Source organism: Nomascus leucogenys, chromosome 5 (assembly GCF_006542625.1).
Source record: "Nomascus leucogenys isolate Asia chromosome 5, Asia_NLE_v1, whole genome shotgun sequence".
In the NCBI taxonomy this organism is placed as follows: Eukaryota; Metazoa; Chordata; class Mammalia; order Primates; family Hylobatidae; genus Nomascus; species Nomascus leucogenys.
The window spans coordinates 70,122,968-70,139,138 of record NC_044385.1 but is presented as its reverse complement, the minus strand read 5'-3'; the positions used below and the strand labels follow the sequence as shown (position 1 = coordinate 70,139,138).

Below are 16,171 nucleotides of genomic sequence, written 5' to 3'. Positions count from 1 at the left end.
ACTTTTAAGGGGAAAATAAAGGCACCTGTGAAGCAATCTGAGGGCAGATTTATACTTTATAATTTTTTTTCTTTTTTGAGATGGAGTCTCGCTCTGTAGCCAGGCTGTAGTACAGTGGTGCGATCTCGGCTCACTGCAACCTCCACAGGGTTCAAGCAATCCTCCTGCCTTAGCCTCCCGAGTAGCTAGGATTACAGGCGTGCACCACCACGCCCGGCTAATGTTTGTATTTTTAGTAGAGATGGGGTTTCACCATGTTGGCCAGGATGGTCTCAAACTCCTGACCTCATGATCTGCGTGCCTCAGCCTCCCAAAGTGCTGGGATTACAGGCATGAGCCACCGCTATACTTTATAATCTTTTACAGTTAATCTCATATACTTTTGTTGGGTCTTTCCAAAATATTAAACATAGATTTTTAAAGAAATAACAATTTCCACACTATTTCATTGGTTTATACAATATTAAGTTACAAAAGCACAATATCAAGCACAACTGGCAAAAACAGGTTTGCAAACAAACACAAGTAAGTCATAAGATTGAACTAGTCAATTGATAGGAGCAGAAATAGGCAGATTTACTAGGTAATAGTTTCCTAGCATGATATGGGAATTAGTCACTTATGACTTACAAAGGTAATAGAGTGAGTTAACTGGTTGGAGGTTATGTGTAGATAGGCTAAGACATAAGCTACTGTGCCTCTCCATTTTAACTGACTGTGTGTCTTTCTGCCTAGAGTGTTTTGAGGACAGAGATAGTGCCTGGCTATTAAGGGAAACTACTGAAGAACTCACCAGACATTTTTATAATGCTATGTAAATCTTCTCATGAGAACAAGTATAATTTTAAAAAACAAAACAGTTGTTTTTAAGCCTTTTACACTAAGGTTTATGGATCTTTCCAGAAAAGGCCATGTAGCAGATGCAAATTTCCTTGCTAAAAGCTTCTGTTAGTTTCCTAGGGCTACCATAACAAATTGGCACTGACTGGATGACTAAAAACAACAAAAACTTGTTCTCTCACAGTTATGGAGGCCAGATTATGAAACTGAGGTGCTGACAGCACCTTGCACCTTTTGGTGGTTCACCTACCTCTTCTGTTGTCTGGTGACTTCAGGTGTTCTTTGCCTAGGGGCTAAGTGACTTGGAGCTCCATGCCTCCATCGTCAAATGGTCTTATTCCGTGTGGGTCTGAGTCTCAAGTAGCCCTCTACATTTCTCTTATAAGGATTCTTGTGTAGAAATAAATGAAGATCAATCAAATGAGAACAAGCAAAGGCTATTTATTCAGGCCTTGTAAGGGAGGGAGCCACGATCTCCTGCATTTTAGCAGAGTCGAAGGCAGGCAGAGGAGTGGGCATGCCCTGATTAGAGGCTCTCAGCATGAGGAAGCTGCAGGCAGGCTAACTAGAAGTGGAGCATTCTATGGCTTCTTCTTGTTAGTCTCAACTTGGAAATGGGGACAAAAGTTAGGGAAGATGCCAGTTATTAATCCAGTACTGGCCATTTGGGACAATTGTTATAGTTTGTCTCCTAGGATTGTTATTAGAGATAATGATATGACTTTCTACAAGTCTAATTTATAGACTTCCTGGACTGGTTACTGTAGATAATGGGTTAGTCTCCTGGGTTGCTTGCTGCCGGTTGTGGGTCAGAGTTCTGTTTTTACATATGGTCTGGTCATTGTCCATTTGCATATTCAGTCACCTACCCTAAATCCAGGATGATCTCATCTCAAGATCGTTAACCCAGTTAAATCTGCAAAACTCGTTTTTCAAAATAAGGTCACATTTACAGGTTCTGGGAGTTAGGACATGGATATATCTTTGGATGTGCGGGAGGGCACCATTTAACCCACTATAAAGATCCTCTTGGTTTGGAAATCATGTTTACTTGTTTAGAGGGGGAGGAAAAAAAAGACCTTGCCCCTTGCCTCTCTGAATGAGACAAGCAGGTAGGTTGTAACTGGATTTTACAAATGGTCTATATAACTTCTGTCCCAGAGGTAGAAATCTTTTCAAAACAGTTGCCTGGACATTCTTTAAAGCTTGGATTTGAGCTGCAGACCAACCCCTTAATGTCTACACTTCAAAACAAGAGATGTTTTGGTAGTCCAGTACTGTCTATACATTTAGCAAAGCCCCTCCTTTGGTAGAAACCTAGAAGCAGTGTGGATAATGTATGAATATTGTCTATATTATCTTGGTCATGGAGGTAAGGAACAGTACAAACCCTCTGGTTTCTTTCTTTTTCAGTGCCCTGGAACTCTAATCTCATTGCCTGGCCAGAAAAGGAAGTAATCCCTAGTGTCAGCAGATTCAGCAGTACTGGTATATAATAGGCATACAGTTTATTTTTAATTATTCAATTAATTCTTTTTGGATGACTCTGATGATGTTCTAACTTCTCTTAAAAACGTGTTTGAAAAGAGTTGTCTCTAAAGCCTGTTTCCTTAATTTATGCAATTCTAATGAATTATCGGTAGATGGCAGTAGTTTGTTTTCATTTTTCTTTTCATTGCACAACAGAAGTCTGGGGAAAAAAAAAACTAAAACTTTTCCAATTTTACAGCATGAATTTTATGAATAGTTGGTTTAAGTAAATATTATCCAAGAGTTCTTCAATTTATGTTGCTATAGAAATAGAGATCAAGAAGTACTAGTTACTTTATTTTTATTGTATAAATCCAGTTTTCTTTATTCTTTAGGTTACTTTATCAAATACTTTAAAGAATACAAAAATGAATAAAACACTGTATTTGCCTTCCTGGTGCTTACAATCTAATGGGGAAAGATACTATAAAATAATGAAAATAATAAAAATATAAATCTGTTGAGTATTCATTGTGTGACAGGAATTTGCTAAATGCTTTACATGCATTATTTCATTTAGTCTTCACAATAACCCTAATGAAGCAGGCACTAATATTGTTCCCATTTTATGAGTAAGGAATCTGTGGCCCAGGTTGGAAATAATTTTCCTAATAAGCTAATAAGTAGTGCAATCTAGATTTAAAACTAGCTCTGTCTTACTCTAGACCTATATCTTTATCTAAAATGGTATAATAGAAATACTGAAACAATTCTTCTAAAAAGAGAAAGACCATGTCTTCCCAGAAAGATCAAGAAAGACCTCCTAAAGAAAATGCCATCTAAATGGAATTGAAAGATTGGCTGTGATGTTGACATGATCAGAATAGTGCTTTTGGAGCATTATTCTGTTAGAAAAGGGCAAACTGGAGTGGAGATAGACTATAATTAGACACGTGTTATATGCCAGGCACTTCTAGACGTCTGCCATCATGGAGCCTACATTAGTAGAAGGATACGGAAAAGAAGTGTATGAGATGTCAGTGGTGATAGATGCTGTCAAGAAAAATGAGGCAGGGCAAGGGTGAAAGAGAGTTATCAGGGAAGGCTTCTCTACTAAGATAGTATTTGGAATTGGTAAGGAGTGATTGGATTCCAGTATAATGTAAAGGTAGAGCCAATGGGGTTTGCCAAAAGAACTGCATGCAGCTTGTAATGGAAAAAGAATGAAGGTTCTGGCTCATCCTTTGGGTAGGTCAATCGGGGCAGCAGCCTTGGAGTGTTAAGGATTTCTCAAAGGGCCTATGAAACATCAACAATAAGATCTCCTTTATTATTGCCTTGGGCAAGTCTAGTTGAATTGCCTTGGGCTATATAAGCTTGTAGAGACCTCCCTGCTAATGAATTCAGGGTTTTTGGCCTGAACAACAAGAAAAATGAACTTATAATTTACTGAGATAGAGAAGACTATGAAGGTGCAGGTTTAATGGTGGTAATAGAGTGGACAGAGGAATCAAAAGTTCAGTTTGTGATATATTGAGTTGAAATGCCTATTAAAAATCCAAATGGAGATATCAGGTAGGCAATGAGTATGAGTCTACAGCTCAAAAGGGATGTTCAGGTTAGAGATATAATTTGGGAATTGTCAGCCTATAGGTGGATTTTAAAGCCATAGAACTAGATGGCATCACATGTAGAATAAGTATGAGAAAAGAAGGAAGCCTGAGGACCGAGCACTAGGAGGTGTAACATAAGTGAAAAAGATGAGAAGGGACCAACAAAGGAAACCAAGAAGTATGGTATTTCAAGAAGGCAGTAATTATCAAATATGTTAAATGATGCCAATAGGTCAAGTAAAATGAAGACGGAACTTGTTCATTGAATGTGGCAATGTGGAGCTCATAGATACTGTGATAAAAGTTTTAAAAGTACAATGATAAATGACTGGTTCTAGTGGGTTCAAGAAGAAAGAGGAGAGGAAGTGGAGAGCAAGGATCTTGGCTTTAAAGGGGAGCAAAGAAATGGGTCAATACTGAAGGAGGTTATGGTGTCAAGCAAGGTTGGTGGTGGTAGTGGTTGTTGATTTATGATGGGCTGTTCAGAATACTGTGTTTGACAAAGTAAGTGGGGAAATTCTGTTGAGGGACCATTCAAAGAAGTAATGTCTGTGAGAAAGGAGTACAAAAGTAGAGGATTGGCCTTGGATAGGAGCAAGAACACTTTATTTATTGCAAGAAAACAGTATGCTGGTATACAGGTGCAGGTACAAAATCTGGTAGATGGGTAATTTACCATCTTCTCTGATTTTTTTCTTCTATCTCAGTTAAATTAGAAGGTAAATTGTCAACTCAAAGGAAGGGAAAAGAGGTGTGGGAGGTTTGAAGACAGAGGATAAAGAGTGAAACAATCATCTACATAACTTGGTGCATCTTAAGAGCCTAGGATCGAGGGCCCACTTGACATAAATGGTCTTGAATTTAAAGTAAGTCAACAGCATAGTTGTATGTCTTTCTTTAAGCATATTCAGCTATTTGAGTACAAGCAAAGCAGCTGGTTGAGATTCTTCCAGGGAATTAGGACAGGGAGTGAGCTGTAGGGGAAATGAGGGTGAATGCAAAGGAATCTAAGCCAAGTACGAAGGGAAGAATACATGAAGGGCTGAGGGAATGTGTAAAGATACAAGAGTCGATGGACTGGAAGTCTTGTGGGGTTAAACAGCACATACTGTCAAAATACTAGATGGGATGAGCTAGAAAAATAAACAGTAGTTTGCATCTGAGATTATGGATAAGGTAGAGTTATACCTTATGGATTGCTGGGGAGAATAGATGAAAGAAGACATCAAACAACTGAGCGTTCAGGGATTTAAATATACTATTTTTGTGGATATTGAAGTTTCCAAAGAAATACGAGAGAGTAGTGATAGAGGAACAGTAAGTCAGATGCTATAATCTAGGAATGAGCCTTCCAAGACCTGGAAGACAGCTAATAACAACAAGGAAAGATAAAGCCTATATAGTCTATTGAATTTCAAAGAAACCAGAGAGGGTTTTAGAGAGAAGAAAAGGAAATATGGTGGCAGTGGAGTGGAGAACAGAAAAAAATGTTTCATCTCCAGACTTAGTGGCTTGAGGATGAGGAAGCTGTATCATTGGACTTCAGTTCAAGCCAAAAGGTAAAAGGGAAGTTCACTGAAAAGGTTGACAATAGAAAGGACTTTGCTGAAGATGGCACATGAATTTCAGAAGTCAAAGTGGAAGGATAGAAAAGGGTTGGGGAGTGGGTAATGCAGCATCACACTGAGGGACTTACCAAGCTGAATAAGGATGGGTTCTCATGATGAAGAATGACCTGGTTTCTTCTGAAGACTGAAGTTAATAGGGATGTAGAATTTAATGGGAATTATGCCCACAATATTTTAGGCAGCTTATGGAAATTGCACTGTAATTTGGAGGAGAGAGAAATGGGGACTCACCAGGAAAGTAAGTTACTCACCAGGAAAGAAAGGAATTTACTGCTAAGTAAGAGCATGAAGAACTCATTGGATTACCTCTTCAGGCATGCAGATTGTGTCATTAGGCCACTGGAGGTCTGTTGGAGCGCAGCAGCTCTATAAATGCCCCTTACCAGAATAGTTTCTCGAAGAAGAAATGTAGATGATAGTAGTGGGAATAGAAAGAGTAAGTTGATTAAAGTGACATTTTAGCATCATAGGAATACAAAATATAGTGGACCCTTGAACAACACGGGTTTGAACTGTGCAGGTCCACTTATCCGTGGGCATTTTCAACCAAACTAGTATCAAATATACAGTATACGCGGGACTTGAAACCCACATGTAAGGAGGGCGACGTTTTCGTGTAAGTGAGCTCCGAAGCACTGACTTTGGGACTTGAATATGCACAGATTTTGATATGAAGTGGGGAAGGGGGTGACTTGGAACTAATCCCCTGCATATACTGTGGGATGACTCTAGTTTGATTCTGGAGTGATATATGGAAGACATAATTCTTCCCATAAAAAATCATAATCTTGGTAGTCTATCATAGTCTAGCATTAAGAGCATGAACTTTGGAGCCAAAATACTTGAATTCAAATCACATATCTTACATTGAATGGCTCTCTTTGGGTAAATTCTTATATCCATTTGTGTACCTCCCTGTACTTCTTTTTTGTAAAATGAAAATTGTAATAATATCTACCTTATAGGATTAAATGAGTTACTATTTCTAAAGTTCTTAGAATACCATCTGGCACAGAATAAACACTATATAATTTTTTTAATCTAAAGCACTTGGAACAACAGTGACTAGCACAAAGTAAGTATAAGTATTTACCATTGTAATTAATTGAGAGAACTGACAGTATATACTGAAAGTATAAATGCAGAGGGCATGCATTTTTCAAGGTAGATATATTTAAGGATGAAGTCTGTGACCGTGAAACCCAAATGAAAGAGCTAGAGAGAAAATCAGATTTGGATTCATTAGCACTAATCTGGGACAGTTCTGTGTGTTGAGCAGAAAGGATGTAACATGAACGGAGTGAATGGCTCAGCATCAGGGAAGACTTCATGAAGGAGTAAGTTGGAAGTGAGATTTGAATGAAGTGACATGAAGAGACAGGAAAGAATTATAAATTTCAAGGAATGGTTATGATAATCTGCTAGGTAAGCTCTCAGGATTTCTTTAGCTTAGTTGTATATTTCTAGATAGATTTGATCTCTACACAGGAAACGATTTAACTTTGCTTTTCTTTTTTGTTGCATATATATCAGGTTTCAATCCTTTAAATTTTTTTAAACACATGTAACTAGTACATGAATGCTTTGTAGTTAATTGATCTTCAGAAAAGATATTTAGTGATTTAAGGAGAAAAATACTTATTCCTCCTATCGTTACTCCTAAATAAAGAGTAGATCAAAATTTGCTTAGGGCTTACCCTGTCCAGAGTAGCACTGGACAGGAGTGCTATATTTCCTGGATTCCACACCCATAGCAGAAATTGTTAATCATTATTGATATCGTTTCTCACAGATTCTGGTTATAGTCTCAGAATCTATTTCATCATAGTACTGGAGTTACATACTATTAATACTAACCCAAAATAATTATGCAGTGTATATCGGGTACTGTTCTAAGCATGCTACATATATTACTTTAATTATTAGAACAGCCTTATGAAGTTTTAAAGATGAGGGGCTGAGGATCAAAGAAGTTAAGAAACTTACTCAAGGTCACAACAGCGGAAAAGCAGGAGAAGCAAAATTCAAATACGGTTCTACTTTCATTCTAAAATCACTTAACCATTGTATTCTAATTCTTGGCACTAATGATAAAATGTCATTGACATCCCTGTGACATGTTTGACAATTAATTTACCTTTCAGGATCACCAATATACAACAGGAAAAAACAAAATTGAAAGATTATCAATATAGATTATTGAGTAGGAGTAAAGAAGGTAAATCAAAAAGGGGAAAAGAGGAGATTACAGACACAGAAAATGTCAGACAACAAAGAAAGGAAGAGTCAAGGATTTCCTAAAGAAGGTAATGAAACAATCTTAAGAAATAAATAATTAAAAGATCAGCAACAACAAAAAAAGTAGTCTGGCAGGATAATTATGTTAAAATTAGTAGCAAATTAGAATAGATGGAAGCAGTTACATTTAGCTGGGACAAACATATACAGTGTTTAGAAAAGGCATACCAACCTGAAAATACAGACCTATAATGAAAATGCATCAACTCTAATTGCTATAGAGTTGTTATGGTAGCACTATAATTATAGTATATGTGCAAGTGATCTGGATAAAAAAATTAGGACAATCAAAATATTTATACTGTTACATAAAGGAACAGGTATAACATTGCAGTAGGCAACTTTGAATTGCCTAGTATTGTTGCCTTTACTTTTGGTTTTGTTTATATCAGCAAGGGAAAATTACTAATTCTAAATTTAGTTTAGGAGGAAAAAGCATCAAATATTTCATGATTTTGAGTAAAGAAACATAACTTTCTTAAAATGGCTGTATTTTAATTTTTATTATATACTTTATTCTTTTGTCTAATTGTAGATAATGAAGACACAAGTTCATTAGCTGATGCTGTAGAGAAAGTTGCAAAGCAACAACAATCACAAGCATCAGAGATAGAAAAAAACAAAAAGGTTCTGTTCAATTTGAAGGTAATTTCTTTATATAGTCTTTTAAATGTCTTTACTTTCTTCAAAAGTAAATGACCAGGAGGTTATTAAAAATACTTATTATTGGGAGTCACTTTTAAAGTTATTCTTGTCAATTATTCTGTTCTCCCTAAGTAAGGTTTACATGGCTGTTCCAGTTTGATGGAAAATTTCACACTCTCAACATATAAAGATTCAACAATGTCATTGCAACTGTAGGATAAGCATATAAAACCTAACATGTTAGATAGAATTATTTTACATTCCCTTATTTGATAGTGTTTCCTAAAATGCTGAATTGAAGGAATGTTAAGTTGTAAGCCAGTGTTTGTAAAGCTATGGATTGTGAGTTACTTGTTGTCAGTGAACATTTCAAGTAGCCTCCCTCTGTGTTCCTTTTCTTTTTAAATATATTTATAATCCTACTGCAGGGAATATGGGAGCCATACTTGGTCTTCACATGCAACATAATTAGATATAACTATACTATGTGAATATGACTAAAGAAATGAAAATGAAAACAGTACCTTGTGCTCTGTAACGATTGTTATTAAATATATCATAGAAATGAGAAGAGTAGGCTCAGGAGCTGAACTGCCTAGTTCAAAAGGCCAAATTTACTACTTCCTGTTCCGCGATTGAATTTGTTGTGCTCCTGTTTCCTTAGTGGTAAAACAGAGATAACAATAGGACATGCCCATAAGCTTTTCATGAGGATTAAATGAGTTAATGAGTTAACGTGTTTGGTGGGGACCAGATGGACATAGTACTGTTAGGGCCCTATTTGACATTGGCTTTAAGTATCATTGGCTTTAAGTGCATCAGTAGATATATGATGACAATAATTGTATTATCATGGTGATATGGATTTCTTATAAATATTTGTATTATGTTAGTCACTTCTAGAAAAGAATACATCTCTATAGTAGAATATAATTCAAAAAATAATGTCATAGTTTTGTAAAGAAATTTTTTGTGAAACTTTTCAGTCTTCAAAGAGTTTCATAGACTTTATTCCATTTATATTGAGAGCCTACTTTGTGTTAAGCATTTTGCTGAACATTGTCCTCACTCCTATGCTACTTACCATCTATTGGGAAAAGAAAGAAGTAAACAAATAATTACATGTAGAGTAGTAGTGTCAATGATAGAGGCATGAACACAACACAGATTTAACACTAGAGAAAGAGTGATCACAAAAGAAATGATGTTTCAGTTGAGTTTTAAATGGCAGCTGGAGTTATCTGAATGATTAGATGTCTAGGACAGGTTTAAAGGTTAGGGAGTAAGGAAGATAATATTCAAAATAAAAAGAACCTGAGGATATTCATAGAGGACATTTGCAGAGGCCTGAAATAGCATTGGTACATTCCTAGAACCATAAATAGTTTGATGGTAATGTAAATTACAGTATGTTTTGAAAAATCATGGAAGATATATACCACAATAAGAAACTTCAACTTTATTCTAAAGTTGATGAGAAGCATTTGACAGATTTTAAGCAAGAAGCAAATATTAAATTTATATTTTAGAAAGAATTTTAGATACATAAAAAGCACTTATTATAATCCAATATCCATTCATGATAAAAAAAACTCTCAGCTAATTAATTGGAAATAAAAGGGAACTTCCTTAGTCTAAGGAAGAACATCTACATAAATTCTAGAACCAGCCACATACTTAATGGTGAAATAATGAATGTTTTTCTCCTAAGATCAGGAACAAGAAAAAGGTGTCTCCTCTTACTTCTATTCAAGATGGTACTGGTAGTTCAGGCCAGTACAGCTATGCAAGAAAAAGAAATAAAAATCATCCAGATTAGAAAGAAAGAAATAATCTGTCATTTTTTTTTTTTTTAAAGAAAATCCCAAGGAAGCTATAAAAAGCTATTAGAACTAATAAGTGAGTTTAGGAAGATTGCAGAGCACAAGATTAATATACAAAAATATGTTATATTTCTGCACATTGGCAAGAGAAAAATCAGAAATTAAAACTTCAAAAGCAATTCTACTTACAATGCCATCAAAACTATTCAATACTTAGGGGCAAATTTGACAAAAGGTTTACAAGAACAACAAGAACAGTATGCTGAACACTGTAAAACATTGGTGAGAAAAATTAAAGAAGACTTAAATATAGAGGTATGTCATTTTTATGAAACAGAAGACTCGGTATTGCTAATATGTTAGTTCTCTCAATTTTATTTATACATGAAACGCAGTCCCAGTCAAAATTTCATCAGGCTTTCGGGAGAGAAATACATAGGCTAATTCTAAAAGTCATATGGAAATGCAAAGGACCTAGAATATCCAAAACAATTTTGAAGAAGAAAAGTGTTGGAAATCTTATACTACTTGGGACATTTTCTAACACTAACAACCAATTTTCTGATTCTCTGGATGCCAACTTGGTGTCCAATGATTTCAGTTCTGATACTACAACAGTTTTCCCTTATTTGCAGTTTTGCTTTTTGCAGCTTCAGTTACCCACAGTGAGCTGCATTCTGAAAGTATTAAATGGAAGATTACAGAAATAAACAATTTGTAAATTTAAAATTGCAAGTCATTCTGAGTAGCGTGATGAAATCTCGCACTGTCCTGCTCCATCCTGCCTGGGACGTGAGCCGTCCTTTTGTCCAGCACATCTATGCCATATGAGCTACCCATTCATTAGTCACTTAGTAGTCGTCTCAGTTATCAGATTGATTGTGGCAGTATCACAGTGCTTATGTTCAACTAAACCTTATTTTACTTAATGGCCCCAAAGTATCAGTGTAGTGATGCTGGCAATTCACATATGCCAAAGAGAAGCTGTAAAGTACTTACTTTAAGTGAGAAGGTGAAAGTTCTCAACTTACAGGAAAGAAAAAAATCATACACTGAAGTTGCTAAGATCTATGGTAAGGACAAATCGTCCATCTGTGAAGTTGTAAAGAAGGAAAAATAAATTCCTGGCTGGGCAAGGTGGCTCACGTCTGTAATCCCAGCACTTTGGGAGGCCGAGACAGATGGATAACTTGAGGTCGGGAGTTTGAGACCAGCCTGGCCAACATGGTGAAATCCTGTCTCTACTAAAAATACAAAACAGCTGGGCATGTTGAGTACAGTACAATAAGATAGGAGAGAGAGACCACATTCACATAACTTTTATTATAGTATATCATTATAATTATTTTGTTGTTATTGTTATTCTCTTATTGTGCCTAATTTATATATTAAACTTTATCATACGTATATATGTATAGGAAAAAAAACATAGTGTATGTAGAGTTCAGTACTGTCCATGGTTTCAGGCGTCCACGGAGGTCTTGAAACATATTCCCCTTGGATAAGGAGGGACTACTGTATCTACCTGGAATTAGCACAAGTTAAAGGGCTCAGTCCCATAAGACTGCCCCTGCTTCATGTGCCAGTCACAAGTCCCAGGCCACCCATACTTCTGACCAACTGGCTATAAAATCAGAGGTTCTCACAACCTGCTCCCATACTTTCCCCGCACCCCTCACCAGGTTTGAGCATTTTTAGAATGACTCACAGAACTCAGGAAAGCACCTATTACCCATTTATTGTAAAGGACGCAACTCAGGAATAGCCAAATGGAAGAGATGATGCATGGGGATAGGTATGTGGGAGGGCACCTGCAAGGAGCTTCTGTGCCCTCTCTGGGCACATCACTCTTCCAGCACCTCAATATGTTCATACCAACGCAGAAGCTCTCTCAACCCCGCACAGTTTAAGGTTTCCTGTGGAGGTTTCATCACATTATTAACTCAATCTCCAGCCCCTCTTTCCTCCCAGAAGACTGGGGAAATGGGGCTAAAAGTTTCAGTCTTCTAATCAAGCCTTGGTCTTTTTGACAGCCAGCCCCCCTCCTAAAGCTATGTAGGGACCCACCAAGAATTAATTCATTCAAACAAAAGATCCTCCTATCACCCTTGTCACTTAGGAAATCCCAAGGTCCTATGGTTTGGATGTTTGTCTCCTCCAACCCTCATGTTGGAAGTTAATCCCTAGTGTTGGAGATGGGGCTCAGTGGGAGGTGTTTGGATCATGGAGGCAGATCCCATCATGAATAGATTAATGCCCTCCTTTGGGAGCAAGGGAGTTCTCATTCTATTAGTTCCCCTGAGAGCTGATTGTTAAAAAGAGCCTGGCACCTCCCGGCTCCCTCTCTTGCTTTCTTTCCTACCATGTGACTGCTGCAAATGCCAGCTCCTCTTCACCTTCTACCATGAGTAGAAGCAGCCTGAGGCCCTCACTAGATGTAGATGCCCAGTCTTGAACTTTCCAGCCATCAGAATCATGGGCCAAATAAACCTTTTTTGAATAAATTACCCAGACTTAGGAATTTCTTTTAGCAACACAGAATGGACTAATACACAAGACTTTTAGGAGCTCTGTACCAATAACTGGGAACAAAGACCAAATATCTTTCCATGTTACCACACTACCTGATTTTAATATTTATTACAGGGCATAGTAATCAGGATAATATGATATAGCTAGACATATAGATCCATGGAACAAACTAAAGTGCCCAGAAATAGCCCCACACATATCAATTGATTTTTGAAGATGTACCAAAGCAATTCAGTAGAGAAGGATAATCTTTTCATGAAATGGTAGAAGAACAATTGGATATTTTCATGCAAAAAAAATTCTGAACCTCAAATTTCACCTCAAACCATATACAAAAATTAACACAAAATGAATTAATTAATGAATTAATTCATTCAAAATGAATCAAAGGCCTGAATGTTAAGAGTTAAAACAACAAAATATCTAGAAGAAAACATAGAAAAACTTAGTGATGTTGGGCTTGGCAATGATTTCTTTAATATGACATAAAAATTTTGATGTATTTCATCCACAAAAAATTTTTAAATTGCTCTTCAATATACACTGTTATGAAAAGAAACTAAGGTATTCTTGCTAGGGTCCTTTGGCCATTTAGGTTGTCACAGACTAGGAGAGAATATTTGAAAACACATCTAACAGTATACTTAAATTTCCACTATAATATACACACACACAGGCGCACACACACACACGTGTGCACACACACACACACACACACAGCCCACTAGAATGGCTAAGTTTAAAAAGACTGACCATAACAAATATTGATGCAGATATGGAAGGCCTGGAACTCTCAGACCTGTTAGATGGACTGTAAAATGACACAACTGCTTAGGAAAACAGTTTGTACTTTCTTGAAAAGTTAAACCTATCCCTACTGTATAATCTAGCCATTTATCTTTTAGGTATTTACCCAAGGGAAACAAATGTGTATGCCCACTGGAAAACTGGAAACAACCCAAATGCCCATCAGTTAGATGAACTAATAAACTAATATGGTATATCCATACAACGGAATACTACTCAGCAATAAAAATGAAGAATGATATATACAACAACATGGATGAATCTTGAAATAATTATGCTTATTGAAAGAAGACTTAAAATTATGTATTAAATGATTCTATTTATATAAAATTAGTGAAGAGCAAACTAATCTTTAGAGAAGGAAGGCAGATCAGTGGTTTCCTAGGAATGGAGAGACGGAAAGGGAAGAATGAATTTACAGAGTATCAGGAGGAAACTTTTTTGAATAATGGCTACGTTTATTATCTTAGTTGTGGTGATGGTCTTATGAGCACAAGAAGGTCAAAATTCATCAATTTGTAAAGTTTGAATATGTATTTATATTAATTTTGCCTCAATAAAGCTGTAAGTTTAAAAAGGAGAGAGAAGAAGGGGAAAAGGATGAAGAGGAAGAGGGAGGAAAAGAGGCAGAGGAGATTAAAGAAGAGGGGGAGAAGAAAAAGATAATGTAATTCTCATGTAAGGGCAGAAATGGATTAAAGGCAAAAGAAACTAAAGCCAATAAGAAAAATTAACAGTCAATTACATTAGTCCAAGAAAGAGAAGAGATGATAACCAAATTGTATGGGTCAATATACTTCCTATATTGATCAATAGAGTTGATAGATAGCCTGATGTAACCAGCAGGGCATATGTCCCTTTCCTGACCATTGGTTGTGCATCAGTCATTCACTCATTTATTGAATGAATTTATTTATTTATTGAGCTCCTACTTTGTGCCAGTTACTGTTTTAAGCAGTGGGAAAATGGTGGTAATGAAGACAGACATGGTTCCTGTAGCCACAGAGCTTACTTTCTAGTCAGGGGAAGCAAGCAATAAATTAACAAAATAAAGATAATTCAGAGATTGATGTATTACAAAGGAAATACAATGGGGTAATGTGTAGAGAGTAACTAGAGGAGGAGTGGAATAGTGGTTGGTTCATTTCTATTTTGATTTAGGGAAGACTGTTCTGAGACATAATAATAATACTGAATTGTGAAAGACAAAGATCCAACAGATAATAGCCAGGGGTACAGAATTTTAAAGTAGATCAAACAACAATTAAAAATGCCCTTAGGTCAGAAGGAACTATACATATTTAATCAACACAAAGGAGACTGGAAAAAGGGAGAGTAGTAGATGAGAAGCATAGCAAAGTAGATAGGCACTAGGGCATATATGGCTTATAAAACACTTTCAGGAATTTGAAATTTTTTATTAATGCAACAGGAAACCACTGGAGGATGATGAGCAGGGAAATAACATGATATGATTTATGTTTTGAAAAGATTCTTCTGCCTGATGTACACAGACTAGTTGGGGGAGTGGGGAGGAATGGAAATAGGGAGATGAGTTAGACATTAGGTCACACTACAAAGACTGGTCAGAAGTGCATTGGGAATTTTATTTTGGAGGCCCAGCCATCAGGATTTGATGAGAAATAGGTTGTGGGGGTAAGGGAAAGGGAGGAATCAAGAATGATTTCTAGGCTTTTGAGTATCCAGGTGGAAAGTGGTACAGTTTATTGAAATCAGAAAGTCTGGGGGAGGAATATGTTTGGTGTGTAAATTAAACTTTTTTTCTGAATATGTATAGTTGAGATGTCTGGTAAACATACATATAGAAATGTCAAGTGAGCATTTGAAACATCAGAGCTGATGATAAAAATTGAGGTTCATTGCCATATTGTATTTTTCAGTGAACTTACCTCCTTTTTCTCTGCCGGGAAAAGGATACAAGAAAGTTTGCATTTTTTAAAACAATTCCCTCTAACATTACAAATTTACTTAAAAAGAATGACCATAGTAGATAAGAAGAGGACTATGGAGGATGGCCTACAGAGTTATTTTGGTGAGAAGATCTACAGAACTTGAGGAACAGTTAGACAGATATTTAAAAGAAGTGAAGAGCTAAGGTGGTAATATTAACTAAGTTGGGGAACATAGGAGTGTGACAATTTGCATTTTTGGTCCCAATTTTTCATCCCTTAGTCTATCCATACCCTTTGCCATACATTACAATGCTTTCCCATGATGGATGGACACACTTCCACCCCTTGATTCTGGGTTTGATTATGTGACTAGCTGGGGTGTTATCAGACGTGACTCAAACAAAAGCTTTAAAAAACTCTTCCATAACTGAATTTCACTCTTCTGCATCTACTATTATCATAAGACATGCCTGGGTTGGCCCATTGGAGGAGAAGATACACATAAAGCAAAGCGAAGACACCTCTGTCAGCCCAGTTAAAGCCAATTTAAATGATCTTACAATCAGCCAATCCCCAGACACTTGGGCAGATTCAACCAAGAT

General features: G+C 36.5%; 1 protein-coding gene across 1 annotated transcript in view; it reads left to right on the top strand.

Annotated features, from left to right (window-relative positions):
- The first annotated feature begins 2,128 nt into the window (after positions 1-2,128).
- The window catches only part of CCDC122 (coiled-coil domain containing 122), a 38,607-nt gene continuing 24,564 nt past the window's right edge, over positions 2,129-16,171 (top strand). Inside the window, exons 1-3 of the mRNA XM_003270036.4 lie at positions 2,129-2,328; positions 7,696-7,857; positions 8,385-8,494. Of these exons, the coding sequence (XP_003270084.1) occupies positions 7,812-7,857; positions 8,385-8,494 (156 nt within the window). The 5' untranslated portion in view covers positions 2,129-2,328; positions 7,696-7,811. The remainder of the gene's footprint in view (positions 2,329-7,695; positions 7,858-8,384; positions 8,495-16,171) is intronic.